The sequence below is a fragment of the Ranitomeya imitator genome, chromosome 1, assembly GCF_032444005.1.
Source record: "Ranitomeya imitator isolate aRanImi1 chromosome 1, aRanImi1.pri, whole genome shotgun sequence".
Classification (NCBI taxonomy): domain Eukaryota; kingdom Metazoa; phylum Chordata; class Amphibia; order Anura; family Dendrobatidae; genus Ranitomeya; species Ranitomeya imitator.
This window is the reverse complement of record NC_091282.1, coordinates 1,141,852,007-1,141,872,124: the sequence shown is the minus strand read 5'-3', so window position 1 is coordinate 1,141,872,124 and position 20,118 is coordinate 1,141,852,007. Positions and strand designations below refer to the sequence as shown.

The 20,118-nt window shown below is 43.7% G+C and overlaps 1 protein-coding gene across 1 annotated transcript in view; it reads left to right on the top strand.

Moving 5' to 3' along the window:
* Nucleotides 1-20,118, top strand: part of LIMCH1 (LIM and calponin homology domains 1) — a 366,814-nt gene that overhangs the window by 320,244 nt on the left and 26,452 nt on the right. The window contains exons 25-32 of the mRNA XM_069744541.1: nt 2,710-2,817; nt 4,290-4,382; nt 5,871-5,999; nt 8,447-8,574; nt 9,397-9,497; nt 11,622-11,715; nt 12,059-12,136; nt 12,217-12,325. Coding sequence (XP_069600642.1) covers nt 2,710-2,817; nt 4,290-4,382; nt 5,871-5,999; nt 8,447-8,574; nt 9,397-9,497; nt 11,622-11,715; nt 12,059-12,136; nt 12,217-12,325 — 840 coding nt within the window. The remainder of the gene's footprint in view (nt 1-2,709; nt 2,818-4,289; nt 4,383-5,870; nt 6,000-8,446; nt 8,575-9,396; nt 9,498-11,621; nt 11,716-12,058; nt 12,137-12,216; nt 12,326-20,118) is intronic.

Below are 20,118 nucleotides of genomic sequence, written 5' to 3'. Positions count from 1 at the left end.
ATTTCGACATTTAACAAATTAAACTACACATGTCAGTGATGTAAAAAACAAAAAAAGGAGGTGCTGCAATGCACAGGCGCTCTGGGTGAACGATGTTGCCCCAAGCCATATTTGAGATGGTCAATCATGTAGGGCATGTCCGCTGAATCAATCAGATAGCTGTAGTCACTACCATAACTAATCTGGATAACAACAATATTGTTATATTATACCTTTTGAAAGTGACTGTCCAAGTTAATGTTGCCGATACTCCACACAGTATATGAAGGCGATACAAAGGAAATATTAGTTGTTTGTGGAATCCTAGGGAAATCTTACCAGGGTGACCATTGTGTATAATTCGTCACAGTAGAAGGGAGGTAACTGTTTACAGCCACACAGCTATGGCACAGTTCTGAGCTGAAGTTGATCACGGGGTTTTATTCAAGCGTCTTTTCATCACACAGAATCACTTCTCTTCATGCAATGCTTCATCAACATATGTGAAAGTCTCTTCACAGATAATTTCTCTTCACAGTGTCTTAACCTAAGCACAACTGTACCTTGTTCATGCAGTGAGGTGGGGGAGGGTGATGAGTCCGGTGCTGTAGCTCTCACTTCTATCTTGAGTTATTAAAAATGCTCCTGACTCTCCTGACTTTTTCTATGATTACAGCAATCGCTTCCATGGAAGAAGTGGTCTATACAGCTTGTCTAATTTCAGTCTGACAGGAGACTCTCTTTCCCAATATCCCCTGGGACTGAGCTAACCACTCCCTGTCTGTTATAACCATTTTAATCCCTATAGTTGCTGGATGATTTTAAATCAACAGTTCAGCTTCTGTCACATTAAGACAGCACTGATAATTCTGTCTTACACCGTGTTCATCGTTGTATTATAGGTTCAATTGAGGATTCACACTTCACTTTTTTTTTTCTTGAATTAAATTGAGACACACCATTATAAACCAGTTGGGTCCGTCAGGAGGTGTTGGTGTCTGTTTACGGGACAGATCAGGCCTTCAGTCAGTTTTGGTGCTTTATTCTCATGACTTCTGGAATCTTAGTTGCAGTGTTCATGGCAGTTTTGCAGGGCTGTATAAAATTAAACTTGGGAATATGCGTAAACTCCAGTTGGCTAGTCATTGGATAACATAACCTGTAATAAGCATTGTCAACAGGTTTACTGCTAGTCAAGTATATATGCAGCTAAAAGGATGTGTGGTTAAACCACACCCCTGCACACTGCAGAAACAACGCCCCCGAGCTGTGGCCAGCTCACATAGTGTCAATTCCAGCAGAATTTTAAGCCCTTCTCATATGGTTTAACCTCGACTAACACTATTAATTAATTCCTAATTATAGACCACAGTGATGTGAATATAACTGGAGAAGGAAGGTCTGATTCGTGATACTATTCGATAAAATCTAAGTATAACATTTAACAGATTTAACACAAGCGGTATTTGTAGATAAGTACTGCCTGTTAAGACTGCAAATGGGCGAGCTCGGCTTAAATTAAAATTAGGCTGTAATGTGGACTGTCTGGTAACACAAAGCCTGTAACTAGCTTCACATGTCTAGTAATCATCAGAACGGAACCAGCAGCAATCTGTTAAAACACAACTTTTTTGTGCACCTTAGGGTATGTGTCCACTTTCAGGATGGCCGGCGGTATCGTCGGAGTGGCTTCGCCGCTCTGCGCTAAGCCCCGCCCCTTCTGGGACGCGATGATGCCGGATGTGTTCATAGCACACATCCGGCATCATCGAACCCATCGCATAGGGCCCTGTGCTATATCTTGCGGCGACGCAGCGTCGCCGCAAGATATACGGACATGCTGCGATCTGAAAAGACGCGCCGCATGTCCGGAGTCGCAGGGCCGCCGCGTGCGTGTTACCACGCATAGTGGAGACGGGTTTTCATTCAATCCCCTCCACTATGTTGTAACATCTGGACGCTGCGTGTCTGACGCTGCGGCTCTATGCAGCGTCAGACACGCAGCGTTTCCTGCACGTGGAAACATACCCTAAAACTAATACAGTGAAATCATTTTTTTTAACTGGACAAAAAAAGTTGTGTTGTACCAACTTTTTTGCTAACTGATCGCTGCTGGATCCGTTCTAACTGACGATTACTGGACATGTGAATGTAGCCTAAAGCGAAGTGTACACTCTAATGGAAAGGGAAAAACTTTTCCAAGAATTCTGCATAATTTGTTGAATAAATTTGTTAACACATTGAATTACTTATCTAGGGACACTGCCCATACTACAGCCTATACTTAGTTCAGAGCTTCATTCTTAATTCTGATGGCTTCAGAGCTGAAATTTCTCGGCATTCCTTGCTGAACTCTTGGTCTGGTGGTTTGCATTCTGGGTTGCATTCTTTACACCTGGCTTTGTTATGACCTTATATTGGAATTTTAAGGAGATGTTTGTCAAGCTTATTGGCTGTTTCCTGTAATGAACTGCAGAATTATGAATGCAGCTCTAGGCTATATTCCTGTCTGTAACCTCGGATCAGTTCAAAATAGGTAATGTATTTAGAAAGTCACTAAACCGTATTAGTACATTATTTCTATATTGGACAGTAAAGATAGGTTTAATCCATCTGCAAGTGACATGAAAAGATACCACAATATAGTTTTGTATGTGATGCCACCATGCTTTCTTTTAGGAATAGTTGAAATTTCAGGAAAAAAAATAGATGATTTCTGTCCTTTAATAGGTATTTCAGCCCTCTTGTAATTCGCCAAGTCGATTTTGTGCTTGGGACCCTGAAGAAGAGCGGAGACGACAAGAGCGATGGCAGCATGAGCAAGAAAGGTTACTGCAGGTATTAGAGATTTAATTTAGAATTAATGCATTAAAGGGTTATTCCGTTCTGCAGAATTTATCATGTGTCCACTGATGATAGATAATGAAAGTCCTGACGTTTGGACCAGTATATGCTTTCTTTTACATTTGGAAATACATGTATGCTGTGACCCTATAGGCCTTATAAAATGAAGTAGTGGGAATGTAGGTGCTATTTTGTAATATGTCAGAGTAAAGAAAAAGAATGGAGGATCTCAAAACACTTACATGCATGTCAAAACATGTCAGATCTTGTGTCATTCTTGATTCTCCACCCTCCATCTTCTTTGATTGACAGCTCTGGCTTTATAGAAGCACAGAAGGGTGAAGATAGAGGTAAAACAAGCAGGTGGGAAGATGTAGTGAAATGATTGGTCACACCAAGGGTGCACCGAGCGCCTGTACTTGGATTGAATATTCTGTGCTAACAGGCTCAATGTAAAGGGAGTTTGTCATCACAGAATGACTGTTCAAACCAAGTACAGGCGCACGGGGCACCCTTGGTGTGACCAATCATTTCACTACACCTTCCTACCTGCTTGTTTTACCTCTATCTCCACCCTTCTGTGCTTCTATAAAGCCAGAGCTGTCAATCAAAGAAGGGAGGGATAAAGGGAAAACAAAAAGGTGGGAAGGTGTAGTGAAATGATTGGTCACACCAAGGGTGCACCAATTGCCTGTGCTTGGTTTGGACAGTCTGACAGACTCCTTTTTAAAGGGAATCTGAATGCTACCTGAACCCCGGGCTGCATGAATCATGCACTTAACGAGGAATTGCAACTGTGTATGATTCACTCTGAAGTAGTTAGCATCTACCTGTCTGTTAGGTCTTAGGCCCATAGTTTAAAGTAAAAATGGTCCAGGATAACCCATTTAAATTCTACTATCAAACCTATACAATGTCTTTTCTCGCTAAGGCTACTTTCACACTAGCGTTTTTTGCAATACGTCGCAATGCGTCGTTTATGGGAAAAAACGCATCCTGCAAAGTTGTTTGCAGGATGCGTTTTTGCCCCATAGATTAACATTAGCGACGCATTGCGACGCATTGACACACGTCGCAACCATCGTGCGACGGTTGTGGCGGACCGCCGGGAGCATAAAACGTTACATGTAACTTTGCGCAGCCGGAACTCCGCCCTCACCTCCCCGCACCTAACAATGGGGCAGCAGATGCGCAGGAAAAATGCATCCGCTGCCTCCGTTGTGCGGCGCATTCACTGCTAGCGTTGGACGCTAGAGTGAAAGTAGCCTAACTAACTCATTAACGGATATATGTTCTTTAATACTAGTGCAGAGCTGGCAGATAAAATATGGCTTCTCATTTCTAGCTAATTTGAATCACGGGCTGATTTCACCCCAGTAGATTTTTTTTTTTATATAGATACATTTACCACTAACAGCCAGTCCTAGTCTTCCTTCATCGTGAATAATTGTCTCAATTTTCAACAGGAAAGGTACCAAAAAGAACAAGAGAAATTAAAGGAGGAGTGGGAGAAGGCTCAGAAGGAGGTGGAGGAGGAGGAGCGTAAATATTACGAGGAGGTATTAATGAACTGTATTATTTAGTCTATTACATAAATAAATGTGAGGAAGGGCTATGATAAGATATTAAGCTGTATTTCCAGTAAGTGATGCATCAAAAGTCAGAGAAAAATTAGTAAGCCAGTAATTTTCCTTGAGGATGACTTATAGCTATGATATACAATATAAAAGCTCTAATATTGTCATTTCCAATATGTAGTGCACATACTCTAGATAAGCTACTATTGAGATACACTGACTTGTCAAAAGTTTGGACACATTTATTCATAAAGCAAAAAAAGAATATCCAGCTCAACGAGACAGTGAAAAGTAAAAACTTGGTACTTTATTCACTTCATGTAGAATGATATCATCATTAAGGGTGCTTTGCCACCTGAAACGCGTAGATAGATAGTGTTCTTATCCTTATTGTGCTGATGTTTTTATCCTCTGCTTCTACATGAAGTGAATAAAGTACCAAGTTTTTACTTTTCACTGTCTCGTTGAGCTGGATATTCTTTTTTTGCTTTTTGGATTCCCCACGCCTTGACACAGCGTTTCCGTGCTCCGAGTTGAACTGTTACTATGGTGAGCTGGATTTTCTTTTTCGTCACATTTATTCATGCAATGGTTTCCTTTGTTCTTATTGGAATGTGCACATTGTAAATTTAGACTTAAGGCAGCAAAAATCACAAAGGATCAATTTTTAGTTTCTGAGGCTGGTAACTCTGAAGAACTTATCCTCTGCAGCAGAGATAATTCTTGGTCTTCGTTTCTTGTGGCAGTCCTCATGAAAGGCAGTTTCAACTGGGGTACTTCTTTGAGGAATCGAAGGTCTAACACATTCTGGTTTGTTTCAGACCTGTTTGTTTTACTCTTTGTTTCCATATATGTTCTTTGGTAGAATCAAACTGAAGGCAACAAACCCACAATGTGGACAGTACAACCAGAACAATAATAAGGCCGGCGTCACACTGGCATATTGCATCTGATGCGAGAGCATCGGATGCGATATGCTAATGACACTCGGCCGTTTAAAACGCCAGTGTGACGCCAGCCTTATACTTGGAAAACGTTGATATCCTATGGCACTGAAATGACCTACCATAGAAACTACCTGTGGATAGTGTGGTGTCCTGTGTGCTATAGAGGGGAAATCGGAGTTCTGAAGAAGGGCACACCAGGCTTTTGAGTCCACTAGACCAGGCCTGTACAGAAATCAATAGATCGGAAGGGTATTAAGTAGGCACCTTAGCTGACATATCATATAATAAGAAAAAATAGCTATAGTGACGGAAAAAGTCTTATTCGTGTAAATATATTAGATGCTTTACAGCCTTTCCCAAAACGGGGACACATGGCTCTCATCTATGGAATAAAGCTTGCATTTCTGTGGCAGTTCTCCTAATGCAATCTTACAGCTTTCTGTAGCACATTTCTTGGTGGCAGTCATCACTGTTTCTCCATGTGTTGTTAGTTGTAATAACCAACAATGTTTGTGCCTTTTAGGAAAGAAAAATCATAGAAGACACAGTGTTGCCATTGACCATGTCACCGGTCAGCAGTGTCCATCATGGTTTATCTGAAACAAATGGGAGTACAGTCTCCAACCATAGTGGAGCAGGCGTGCAGGGAGAGGTATGTTCTTTCTCCAGGTATATTCCCCTATAGACAAGGTAACACTTGAGCACCATATGGAGTTACATGTGGGGTCTTTTTCAAGTGAAAATATTAATGGCCTATCATTTGCAAAGGCCAAGAATATCTTATTGGTCGGGTCTGATTTGCAGCAATTATGTAGATTATCTCTCATTGTTTATCCAGGAGCAGCGCCATATCCATAGTAGTGGGTGTACCTGGCACTGCATTTTTCAGCAGCCTTGTCCCATTCAAGGGAATAAGGTGGCTTGCGGAAGTATTCACCACCTCCTCCTCCCTTGGCATTTTTCGTGTTTTGCTACATCACAACCTGGAATTTCACTGTGTTTTTTGAGGGTTTGCATCAGTTCATGTAAAGAACGTGCCTACAACTCTGAACCTTTGGTTTTCATTTTATTGTGATGCAAACAACAAATAGGGCAAAATAACTGAAAACTTCAAACTATTCTCCCCCTAAAGTCAATACTTTGTAGAGCCTCGTTTTGTGGCAAGTACAGCTGCAAGGTGCTTTGGATAAGTCTCTATGAGCTTTCCATATTTTGCCACTGGCATTTTTGCCCATTCCTCAAGGCAAAACTGCTCCAGTTACTTCAAGTTAGATGGTTTCCTCTGGTGAATAACAATCTTCAAGTCTGACCACAGAATCTCAATTGGATTAAATTCTGGGCTTTGACTAGGCCATTCCAAAACATTTACATGTTTTCCCTCTCTTAAACCATTCGAGCGTTGCTTTGGGTCATTGTCTTGTTTGAAGGTGAACCTCTGTCCCAATCTCAAATCAATGACAGACTGACATAAGTTTTGCACAAGAATATCTCTGTATTTTTCACCGACCATCTTCCCCTAAACTCTGACCATTTTTCCTGTCACTGCTGCCGAAAAACATCCCCACAGCTTGTTGCAGACACCACCATGATTACTGTGGAGACCTTGTTCTTGGGGTGATGAGCAGTGTTGGTTTGGCGCCAGACATAGCATTTACCTTGTTCAATGTTGGTCACATCTGACCACATCACCTTCCTCCATACATTTGGGGAGTCTCCTACATGTCTTTTGGCAAACTCAAAACAACCATTACAATTTTGTATATGTGAGAAAAGGCTTCTTTCTGCCCACTTTTCCCTAAAGGCCATCTCTATGGAGTGTAAAGCTTTTTGTGGTTGAATGGACAGATATTCCAGTCTCTGCTTGGGAACTCTGCAGCTCCTTCTGGGTTAGCTTTGGTCTCTGTGCTGCCTCTGTGATTAATGCCAACCTTGCCCGGGCTCAGAGTTTTGGTGGGCGTCTCTCTCTTGACAGGTTTGTTGTGGTATCATGTTGTACCCATTTGATGATGGATTTGATGGTGCTCTGGGGGCTCATCAAAGATTGGGATATTTGTTTATAACCCAACCCTGACTTGTTCTTCTCAATGACTTTGTCCCTGACTTGTTAGGAGATCTCCTTGGTCTTCATGATAATGTTTGGTTAGTGGTGCCTCTAGCTTAATGGTGTGACAGCCTCTGTGGCCTTTCAGAAGAGGCCCAGCTTTTGATTAACAGGTTTTTGCCTTTTCTGTGCATACTGCAGCCAATAGTTGAAAATTGTAGCTCTGATTCCTGCGCTCACAGCAAGTAGTTTATTTTGCTGAGGAAAGTAAGTAAGTTATTCTTTATTCAATGGACCGGCTTATTTTTGGAATAACGCTTTAATGCCAGGGTCACACAACCGGGTATTCTTTAACCCGAGAGAATATGGTCAAGCACGTTCTAGTCAAACTCTGATCAGTGTTTGATCAGAAAATGATCATGGTGTAATCTAGTTCTCCTTGGATGAGGGGAAGATGTAAACAAAAATATCTTGATCTTCTCCATTGTGTCCTCCTGCGAAAATCCGATATCATCCAAGTGCAGTCCAATGTTTTTCATGGACTCATTCATTTGCATGACCAAGCGTGATCCAATAATATATTTGACTCTGGCATGCTGCACTTCTTTTCCAAGTCGGTCTTAGGAAAAAATTCGAACATGTGGACGGCCCCATAGAATAACATTGGTCCGAGTGCAATTTGATGTTTTCAGATCGCACTCAGACCAAGAATACGGCCATGTGCAAGAGCCTTAAAGCTGATCTCCCTTATTACTTCCTTGTAAGGGTCATTTACCCCTGTACTAAATGAGAGGTCTCTGCTCCTAAGAGGTTATCACTTTTTTATGAATTGATGGATTCATTACTTGTAGTTTAGTTTATTGTATTGTCACTCTTTGTAATGAGAATCATTGCTGAATGTTCTAATCCCTTGGTTAAAGTCTACACTGAAGCAACATGTTAAAGCTGCAGTATAAAGCATGAGGGTGGGCGTTTTTGTTTGCGGTGATAATACGTAATTAGTGGAAATGATCGACAATCACACACTAACTACTTCAATATTATCTCTTTATTTACAGCCCTGGATTCAAAACAGAAATCATCTAATGGAAGATTCACATTCAGCTGAAAACGCCCCACAGCCCCAGTTATTGGCCAGAGAAGGGGCTGCTCATAAAGCAGACGAGGATGGCACAAGAAGGAACACGTATGTGTGCAAGAAAGGTTTATAAGTAAAAGAGATGTCCCTCGTCTGCATGTGAGCTATTCACTGGCAGCAAGCGCAGATCTTGAAAATGGTGTAGAACTGAAGTGGAGACTGTTAGAGAGTTGCATAACATTTTATTGTACAATGTGTGAGGGGCTGACACACTTAGCTGCTTCCTCAGGTAGACACCGTTCTGGTGGAGAATCACCTGCTGGTTTATTGTGGATAGCATAAACCTTGGCAGGGTTCCGCAAAATAAGCAGAGCCTTGCTGGTATAACGATAAAACAAACAAAGCCAGGTCCATATGAGTCCATTTCCTGCAGGGTTCACCTGCAGTTATCCCGCACAGACCTTAGCTCCTCCGGTAGTTACGTGGGAATTCCTGCTCTCCCAATACACAACCCACACTGACTCTCATGGACAGGTATTTAACGCCCATGTGATGGTCACATGATCTTGACCTCACACAGGTGCTGTCAGGACTCTGCATGGGGAGATACGGTGGACCTCCGCCCACCCGCTCTATGGAGGTCCACTAAAACCAGCTCATAACATACGTTCTTATTAACCCTCTCAGCACTTAGTGTGCTGGAGGAGAAAAGCACTCTGATTTTACATCACTGACCGAAGTATGCGCGCTGTGACACGTATCTCCCTTCGCATACTATGCCAGTGGCTCTGTAACAAATGACAACATTTTATTGCACCTTATCACATTATGGATTGTTTCAGTTTTGTTAATATGAATGTGTTGCGGAATATGTTGACGCTATATAAGTAAAGTTATTATTGTGATTTCTCGTATGTCTTTTATTATCAGTAGTACTGAAAAAGAGGAGAAGGTGGCTTCATCCGGAAAAGAAATGGACCAAAACCCAGAACAGCAGCACAATTCTTCTACCAAACTTCACCTTCCGTTAGGTAAGCCGTGCCTTCCCATGGACTACTAACTAGAGACGAGTAAAGTTCACCGTCCGTACCGAACACCTACTGTTCGAGCACGGACACTGAACACGTACTTCACCAGGAACACCATGTTACTGTTCGGGTTCATCTGTCCGAACACCGGGTTTGTTGCGCTGTCATGTCCATGGCAGCGCGGCAAACACCGCTTCTGATAGGCAGTGAAACCATCCCCGCCGGTTCGAGAGCCGCGGTTCCCATGCTGTCAATAGACCGCATGAGCGATCAGCTGTGATCGGAGGTATAAAGTTTATCTCCGGTCACTGGTGTCAGCTGATGGGACAACTGCTCTCATCATCCGACACCTGCTGCTGCTAATATCAGTGAAAGCAGGAGCGGATGATGGGATTACTCAGCTGACGCCCCTGCGCTGTAAATAAATAATTAAAAAAAAACCTGGCATCGGTTCCCCTGTATTTTTGTTAACCAGCCAGGCAAAACTCACCGCTGGGGGCTGCAACCCTCAGTTGTCAGTTTCGGCAAGGCTAATTATCAAGAATAGAGGGGTCCCCACGCCGTATTGTTTAATTATTTAAATAAATAATAAAGAATGGCGTGGGGTCCCTGCTGATTTTTGACAACCAGCCTTGCTAAAGCAGACAGCTGGGGGCTGGTATTCTCATGCTGGTAAGGGGCCATGGATATTGGCCCCAACTAACCTAAAAATAGCAGCACACAGCTGCCCAGAAAAGGCACATCTATTAGATGCGCCAATTCTGGTACTTAGCCTTGCTCTTAACACTTGCCCTGTAGCGGTGGCAAGTGGGGTTAATATTTGTGGGGTTGATGTTTCCTTTGTATTGTCAGGTGACATCAAGCCCACGGCTTAGTAATGGAGAGGCGTCTGTAAAACATATATCCATTACTAATCCTACAGTTGTTTGGTAAATAAAAACATAGCCAGAATAAAGTCCTCTATTAGAAATAAATCAAAACACAGTTTTCTTTTTTTATTTAAAAATAACAAACGCAGTTATACTCACCAAACGCCTTTTCCACCGAAGCCCTCATTCTCCTGTAATAAAACTAAAATTAAAAAAAACAACAATATCTCTCACCTCTCCATTGTTCTGTCCCACGCCGTAATCCATGTCTGGGGGAAAAACAGTTTTCAACCTTTACGGTGCCAAAATGTGACCGTCCAGGCCGAGAACCACTGGTGACTGAACTGCTGAAAGCGCGGCCTCAGTGACTGGCGGTGACGTCATCGAGGTTATCTCCGGTCACTGAGGCTCTGTTCCCAGCCGGGCTGAACTGTCGTGACATCCCTGCTAGCACCGTGAGAAGGTGGCTGGCATGTCTACTGTGAAAATTAATATCACGATAGTTATAGAATCCTTTTTGAAAACTTAACTGAAGCTTACCACATCTAAACTCATCAACAGCTCCCTAGTGTACCTCCTCACTGCTGCTGTTGAAAAATCCCCTCAATGCTCAGTACAAGCTGCAGCTGTCAATCAGACTAAGGCTACTTTCACACATCAGTCTTTCGCCATCAGGCTCAATCCGGCAAATTTTGAAAAAACTGGATCTGGAGAAAGATGCCGCCGGATCCGTTTTTTTCCCATAGACTTGTATTAGCGTCGGTTTTTACCGGATGCAGAAAAAATGTTGCTTCCGGTGTCTGGAAAAAACGTAGACAGTAACGTTTTTTTATCTCCAGCGCTTCCAGCTTTTTGCTAGAATGGAAGTCTGAAGGTGCCAGATCCGGAAAATGAAGGATTCCGGCGCTGGATTCCGTTTTTTTAAACTGAGCATGCTCCAATTTTTTTTTATCCAATTATCTGGATATGCTAGTCGCATCCGTCAAAAAATGGATCCATCTCATCAGTTTTTCACAATTTGCAATGGATCCAGTTTTTCAAAAAGTCGCCGGATCCTGCCTGACAGCAAAAAACAGATGTGTGAAAGTAGCCTAAGTGAGCTGAGACTTAATATATTGGACTCCTAAAATGCACCATTTTAGGATTGTCAATATAAGTACACCAGTCTTTCCAGGTACATACGCTTGTGTTTTTGTGATGCCTTTTCACAGGTCGTGGCAGCATTTTCAGTATTATACACCTGTTTTGTATTTGTCAGGTGTGACCGCAGACTCACATTTATCGGAGAATGGTAATAACTGTGTGGATATTAATAATTCCTTTCAGAGGACGCCCTACATGGATTCAAAAGGGTACGTTTATGGCATAATTAGGCCTACCTGTCTGTGGTAAGATTATCTACTGATTTTGACTGTAGACATTCATAATCTGTTTTGATAATCTAATATTTCTGTTCATTCATCACCATTGTGGAGTAAATCCAAATTAATTATAGAAAAGGGGTTCAAAATCACAGTTAAGCTTACATGGGAAGCCCCAAGGAAAAAATTATATATAAACTATAACTTTTAATACAATAATTGTTAAAATCCCACACAGACACCATACATAAATAGTGCACCCTGAGTTCACCCCAAAAGCATCATTTGGATAAAAATCAGATAAGTTAATATACAACATTGTTTTGTTGAACAGATCTGACCCCCAGGACAGACCCCGGGATATTGGCTTCTCCACACCTTCCCCAACATCACAAGGCCAGTCACTCAACAGGTACCGGAGGCCTATCTTCTAGGCGGCATTGAGGTGTAGGAACGTATTGTATCTTGTCTAAATCAATTGCGGTATTTCAGATCTGTGAGTGGGAAGAAATTGTGCTCTACGTGTGGACATCCTCTTGGCAAAGGGGCAGCCATGATCATTGAAACGCTCAGCCTCTACTTTCACATCCAGTGCTTTAAGGTTTGTATAATCACCATTAACACATGGTCCATGTCACTTAAGATGTTATAATTAAATTCATTGTGAATAGTCAGCTCACTCGTCGGAAGACTAGGTGCCTAGATGATCTGGTTTTCAAAGTGTAGATGGACCATGCTTCATGAATGACCCCACCCTGACGTATGAGGTAATGGTACGTCATATGTCGGGGCTCCATCCATACAGTTACTGAACCCGCATGTTTACTGGCAAATGATGGCTGCTATCATCTGTGACAGTAGAATTTACAGCGTGCATCTTTGAGGCACACTGTCTTGACTAGAGATGAGTGGTGTTCGAGTCGAACTGTTCGCCAATTTCAAATTCGAGCTGTTTTGGGCGGTGTTCTAGTCGTTCGACGAACTCAAACAATTTGCTTAAAATTCGGCTGTTCGAGTTGGTTCGATAACTGTTCGTTCATCAAAAGCCTAACTTGATTTACACATTAAAACTGTTTATCATTGTTAATAGACTGTTTCAGTGTATAGTGGGTTGGGGATAGATCTGTGCTGAAATAATGCCGATTTCCTTTTTTTTTTTTTCCGCATTTACAGTGGGGCGTTGCAGTCTCTCAGCCTATCAGCAGTGCACACACACACAGCAATGTACATGTGATGCACACAAGCAAGGGCATGTGTCATTGGCTGTGTATGTCACATGTCCTTGCCCTATAAGAACCAGCCATTTGCCCCGTCGCCACCATTTCCTCACTGCTGCAGCTTAGTGTTAGACGGTACCACTGCTGCTGTGGGCGCTATACAGACTAAGAGTGTTTTTTTGGAGCGAATTATCAGAGAGATAGGTTTAGGGAGTCGGGACTAGTTGTAATATCAGCCCTTTTCAGGGTAGGTTACAGCAGTTCATAGCACTGTTTGCCAGGCAGGTCTGTGGTAGTGCTGTGCAAGTGTTTGTCACAGCATTTGGTGTAATCTAGCTCAGCCAATCCTTTTGGGCTAGTAGCATTGTCTGATAGTCATCTGAGTAGCCCACCAGTGAAGCTAGCTACACCGCCTGTATATCTCAATTTTTACTGCATCTAACCCAGTTAATAGTTTCGGGCCTAGGAGCAGTGTCTGCACGTCAGCAGAGTAGCCCGCCTGTGAAACTAACTACACCGCCTGTGTATCTAATTTTTTACTGCATCTAACCCACTTAATAGTTTTGGGCCTAGTACCACAGTTTGGCCACTCTATTCTGCTAGGTTTTCAACCATTGGTTGTTGTGCCAACAACTACAGATACAGAGTTGCCAATTAGTTAAGTACTAAAATGAGTGGCAAAAGGCCTGCTGCTGGTGGAAAGGGGAATAGGTGTGTTGGAAAGGGAAAAAAAGGGTTGTGTCCGTGGGGTAGGTGGTAAAGCAACAGTAACATCTGCAGAAGAAAGACCATCTTCCAGCCAAAGTAAGATGTCTACTTCTTTTCGTGGACAATCTGATATGATCCCTTTCTTACGACCATCGCTACAAGCATCGCCAAAAATTCCAGATGAGGCACAAAAACAGCAGGTGCTTGAACGGATATCAAGTGCTCGTTCAAGTGGGCTCTCCTCCATGTCAACTTCAACATCACAGCTACTCCAGTCCTCAGAGTTGTCACCCCAATCGCACTTGCTTCCTCACAGCTCCCAAGTCTCCAGCCGCCCATCTGAGCATGGGGTAACACACATGATTGAGTCTGTAGAGCTGTTTACTCATACTATAGCCTGGGAATCAGAGGTCTGCTCCAGAGCTTCGGTAAATCCAGACGAGGAAATGATCTGCACTGATGCCCAGAATCCTTGTGAGTCGGATCCAGGCCCAGATGAAGAAGGTTCTGAGCATAATGTAGACCCTCGTTCCCAAACTGTAACTCCTGTTGGTGGAGACAATGAGGAAGATGATGATGAGATTGAGATACCTGATTGGAACGAAAACTTGACTTTTCGGCCGGGGCAAGAAGAGGTTGGCTCTGAGGACAACAGGTGTGAGAACACACAGGATGATGATGATGAGGTTGTAGACCCCACTTACTGTCAAACCCCAGTTCGCCAGTCCATGAGATCAGCAGAGGAGGTGGAGGAGGATGCTAGTGACGAGTCTGATGACGAGGTAACGGTGCGCCTTCCTGGACAGAGACGGAGTACTGGAAGCACGTCAACAACTGCATCCTCAACCCCATCTGTGCCTCAGACCAGAAGTGGTGGTGGCTCTTCAGGTCCCACGGGCTCTAAGCCTTGCATAGCCTGGGCATTTTTTGACATTGCAAAGGATGACCCAACTCATGTTGTCTGTAAGATTTGTCAAGAAAATCTCAGTAGAGGACAAAAAATGACTAGCTTGAGTACTTCATGCATGAACCGTCACATGGATATGAGGCATAAGTTGCAGTGGGAAGCTCACTGTGCTACAATGCGGCCTAGTGGGCCAGGTCAACCACCGTCTGCCCCATCAAGTGCATCCGCGTCCTCTTCATCCTCTGTGACTGTGGGGATAGCAGTCGCGCATGGTTTTGGACGCAGACCTTACACCTTTTTACCCGCAACACCAAGTGTGATTGGCAGTTCGTCAGAACATTTGCAAGTGGAAACACCTGCTGTTGTTGAGCGCTCTCCGACATTGACACCACATTTTGATCAAGGCAACATAACATCTCCGCCTACACCTTCCTGACAGACCAGCAGTTTGCCGGGGACACCCTACTCAACTCTGTCTAAGGACGGCAGCCAGCCCTCAGTCCCTCAGATGTGGACAAGTAAAAGACCATTTCCTCCTAGCCATGACAAAGCTAAGAGGTTGAATTTCTCCATCTGCAAGCTGTTGGCTACAGAAATGCTGCCTTTCCTCCTGGTGGACACAGAGGATTTTTGAGACCTTATGTCCGTCGCAGTGCCCCAGTACCAGATACCCAGTCGCCACTACTTCTCAAAGAAAGCTGTGCCTGCGCTACACCAGCATGTCGCACACAACATCACCGCTTCCTTGAGAAACTGTGTGTGACAGGGTGCATTTCACCACAGACACTTGGACGAGTAGACATGGACAGGGGCATTACCTGTCGGTGACTGGGCACTGGGTAACTACGGCGACATCAGGAGAAGGGGCTGCTGTCCAAGTCTTGCTGTCCCCACGAGTTGCTCGTCGATCCTCTGTATCTAGAAGTTCCTCCACTGCTACTGCCTCCTCAACCTCCTCTCGGTCCTCCACCTGCACCCAAAGCCTGTCTAGTAATGCCACCCGCGTTGTAACTGCGCAGAAGGAATCCTGCACACCTCCTCACTATGCTGTCACCAGGGCTCAACTGCATCAGGCAGTGTTTCTATTGAAATGTGTGGGAATTGTGAGTCATACAGCTGAGGAGCTGTGGTCAGCTCTGGAGACCGAGTTCCATCAATGGTTGTCTCCACTCAACCTGCAGCCAGTGTGCGACAATGCTGCAAACCTGGGTGCGGCCCTTCGCGGGGGCAATGTCACACACATGCCAGCAATTTTTATCCCACTATCCCAGACTAGATGGGCTTCTGCAGAGGGCACGGTTGCGGTGTGCTCACTTCCGCCGTTTGCATCCAGCAGCTCAACGACTTGCATCTCTACAGAAGTCGTTGGGCCTGCCAGTTCACCGGCTGAAATGCGATGTGCCCACACGGTGGAATTCAACTCTGCACATGTTGCAGCGACTGTGGCAGCAACGACAAGCCCTGGTGCAATACGTTATGACGTATTGCCTGAGCCAACGAGATCAAGAGGTGGGGCAAATCACGCTGCAGGAGTGGTCTCAGATCAGGGACCTATGCACCCTTCTGTGCAGTTTTGAAATAGCAACGAAGATGTTTAGTGCTGACAATGCCATTATCAACATGACCATTCCGGTGATTTACATGCTGGAGCACACCTTAAACAGTGTTTGGAGTCAGGTGGTGGAACAAGAGGAGGAGGAGGAACAGGAGGAGTCGTATGCAGAAGGGATCATATCTCCAAGGTCAAGAAGGTTGGCAGCACCAAGGTGGCTGGCATTGGAGGGATTACCGAGGGCGCATGGTAGCAGCCAAACTGTTGAGGAAGGTGCAGGAGGCGAGGAAGAAGTGGAGGACGAACTGGCGCTGGGCATGGAAGACTCATCAGATGAGGGAGACCTTGATCAAATTTCTGTTGTGCGAGGTTGGGGGAAGAGGGCAGACGAAGGAAGCATGATTCTCACCTCGCCACCACCAAGACAACAAGGACTTGGTCCTCCTGGATGCGCAAGACACATGAGTGCCTTCTTGCTGCACTACCTGCAACATGACCCTCGGATTGTCAGAATCCGAAGTAATGCCGACTACTGGGTTGCCACACTCTTAGATCTCCGGTACAAAAGTAAATTTGGCTAAATAATTCCTGCCATAGAAAGGGATTCACGCATGCAGGAGTATCAGCAGAGACTGTTACAGAATCTAACATCTGCTTTTCCACAAAACACCAGTGGTGCACGTAGTGAATCTCTGAGTTCTAACTTGCCAACCGTGGGACTATCGTGTCATCACTCAAACCATAACAGTAACATCGTATCTGGTGGTAACAGTAATTTTTTCCAATCGTTTCAAGATTTTTTTAGACCATCCTTTGCAAGGCCACAGGAGACAAGAAGTCTGACGCACAGCCAACGCCTAGAGAGGATGGTACAAGAGTATCTCCAAGTTAACATCGATGCCATGACTGTGGAACTGGACCCTTGCTCATTTTGGGCTTCCAATCTTGAAAAATGGCCTGAGCTCGCCACTCACGCCTTGGAGATCTTGTCGTGCCCCGCAGCCAGCTTTCTCTCTGAACGTGTGTTCAGCGCTGCTGGTGGTGTGCTGACAGATAAGCGCACACCGCTGTCCAGTGACAATAAGATTTCCCTAATGTATGTAGGGAAATAAAGGTATAAACACTAGAGCTAAAAATTGAAAAAACTTTATTAAATACCACATAACAATAAAATGCCATGAAACAATAAACAAATAGGGAACAAAATAATAAAAACAAATCAAGCACAGGAGTAGCACGATAAGCACCTCACAATACCAGACATGAATATAAATTGGCATGCGTGAATAGCATATAACTGTAGTCTAGACACCGAAGGTGTAGCTATATATTCTAATGTATTGGACAAAAGGCTCCATAACTCGAAGTATATGGCTACCCTATACTGCAACTAAGTATATGGGCAAAACAATCCACATTAGTCATTTGGGTTTCAAAGGCGGCATACAGCTACCACTATATACTCATATGAGTCGTAATCAGCTGGAAAATTAGTGCTGCTTAAGCCATGCCTATATCAAACAACAAAATTGCATAGAATGAACTCAATGTGCATTGCCTATCACTACAATAGCTGCCCTCAGTAACCATTCCATTGGTATGTTAAAAGTAATGGACCATATCTGTACTTCCATACAACAAAGCATTGGTGGTGAACTTACAAGGAAATTTGCAGGAGGTGCCGTGCGTCTGTGCTGAGACCCCAACAGCGCCGTTTCGCCACTTCAGGCTTCTTCCTAATGGGGGCGAGTATGTTTGTGCATGCTAAAAGTGCTCGTATTTAAAGGGCAGTCAATGAACAAAATCCTGTACAGCTGTGCTAGCGACGTCATGGATTGATGGAACAGCGCATGCGCCGGTTTTCGGCCGCCCGTGTAAAGCTAGTGGTCTCCAAGCAACCCGTCCCTGGCAACCAAGCGTGTAACGCTCGCGTCACCCAATGGGCGGGGCCGGGAGCCACCATGCGGCCGAGACCGGGTCATGCGCACTAATCCAAGCGCCGTCATCCAGCCAAATGAGTATCGCTGCAGGGACCGAGCGTGGTTAGCCGGGGGCGTGGCCCAGACTAATCCAAGCGCCGTCATCCAGCCAAGTGAGTATCGCTGCAGGGACCGAGCGTGGTTAGCCGGGGGCGTGGCCCAGACTAATCCAAGTGCTGTCATCTAGCCATGTGAGTATCGCTGCAGGGACAGAGCGTGATAAAACGGGGGCGTGCCAGAGACTAATGCTATATACTGGCAGGCCGTGTATAAAGGGAAAATGTCACTTCCAATGCCAAACCATTTATCCAAATACTGGGCAATATCTAACAATAGTGTGACTAACCCACCGCCCAGCAAGACTAACAATAACAATAACTATAAGGCTCAAACGTAAATGCTAAGATTGTAATCTAAAAGTATGAACAAAGCCTATATATATATTAAGGGAGGTAGAGTCTAAAGCCAGATTATTATCATATTCAATGTGAAAATCTCCCTATATCTAACAACAGGGAATATATAATATAGGCCCATGCTGCAGCTTAGCTAATGTTGCTGAGTAGAAATCGCTCAACCATATGTGCTATATATACAGACTATAGATAATATCAAATAGAAATAAGAGAATACATCCTAAACACAACCAATTATATAAGTCTTATAGTCCCTTATGCAAATATACGTTAAATGCAAATAAGTATATAGGTACAGGAAATGGTGTAAAAATTTTTGATTGAAGATATTCCAAAACCACAAAAATTATGCTGATAGACTGCCGTCCAAGTGTCGAGCTGTGGAAACTGATTTCCAAGTATAAAGAACCATCTAAAATAACACAAAAACAAACCAATTAGAAAACAAACATACTAAAAACTATACAGGGTGGGAAGACGAACCCACATATATATGGCGACTCATAAGGGTTTTGTGCTCTAACTCAGCCCCACTCTGCCCAATCGATATCTACGGGCAAGAGGGGGACTGATAATTCCCTTTATCACAATCTTCTTGGCATGTGCCTTAGACAATAGAAAAACGACCTCTTTTTATAACATGAAATAGATAGAGGACAGCGTCATGTATTCAAAATATCTTAACGATGATAGTGGGAACAAAACCCTCAATAGCCAATAGTCACTAGGATGTATATGGAAAACTGCCCACACCGATAAAGGAGAAACCAATTGAAAAACTAGTCACACAATATTATAACTTTCAAAAAGACAAAAAATGACCAGAACTCATAATATTCATAAAAATGAACTAAATCCCATTGTTTCATTAAGACCCTGAGGAGCAAGGGTTCCAAGTTGATAAATCCACCTACTCTCTTTGCACGCTAAGATTTTGCCTAAATTTCCGCCTCTATCATTAAGGACCACCTGGTCAATTGCTTGTATCTTCAAGCCTGTCGGGTTAGAATTGTGGAAGAGCCTAAAATGTTTAGATAGCGTTTTTAGTTGATGGATATCTTCTACATTAACTGATTTCTCAATATCCAGGATGTGCTCCCTGGTGCGAATTCTGAGCTCGCGTGTTGTGAGCCCAATATAGACTTTGTTGCAAGGGCATTGTGCATGATACACAACACCCTTGGAACAACATGTTAGATGTTCACGTATGGAGTAAGTCCTAGACCCATCATGGTTGGTGAAAGAGGTACTCTGGATATGATTTTTACAGGCTTTACATTTCTTGCACGGGAAAAATCCATTTCTTGTTATTGCAAGTTTACCACCACTAATTTCCTTTCCCGAATAGTGGCTATGGACCAAGATGTCCTTAAGGTTTCGTGCTCTTCTAGGTGTCATGGCTGGGCGTTCTGGTAATGTCTTTTTGGGAACAGGATCACTCAATAGAATGTTCCAGTGCTTCCGGAAGATATCCGTTAATTCTGGCCATTGTTTGTTGAAATTTGTTATAAACCTCACTTGATTCTGATTATTTTTATTACGAGATGTTCTGCCACCATATAGTAATTCTTCTCGCGGAGTCGCGCATGCTCTTTTATATCCCTTTTTAATTTGT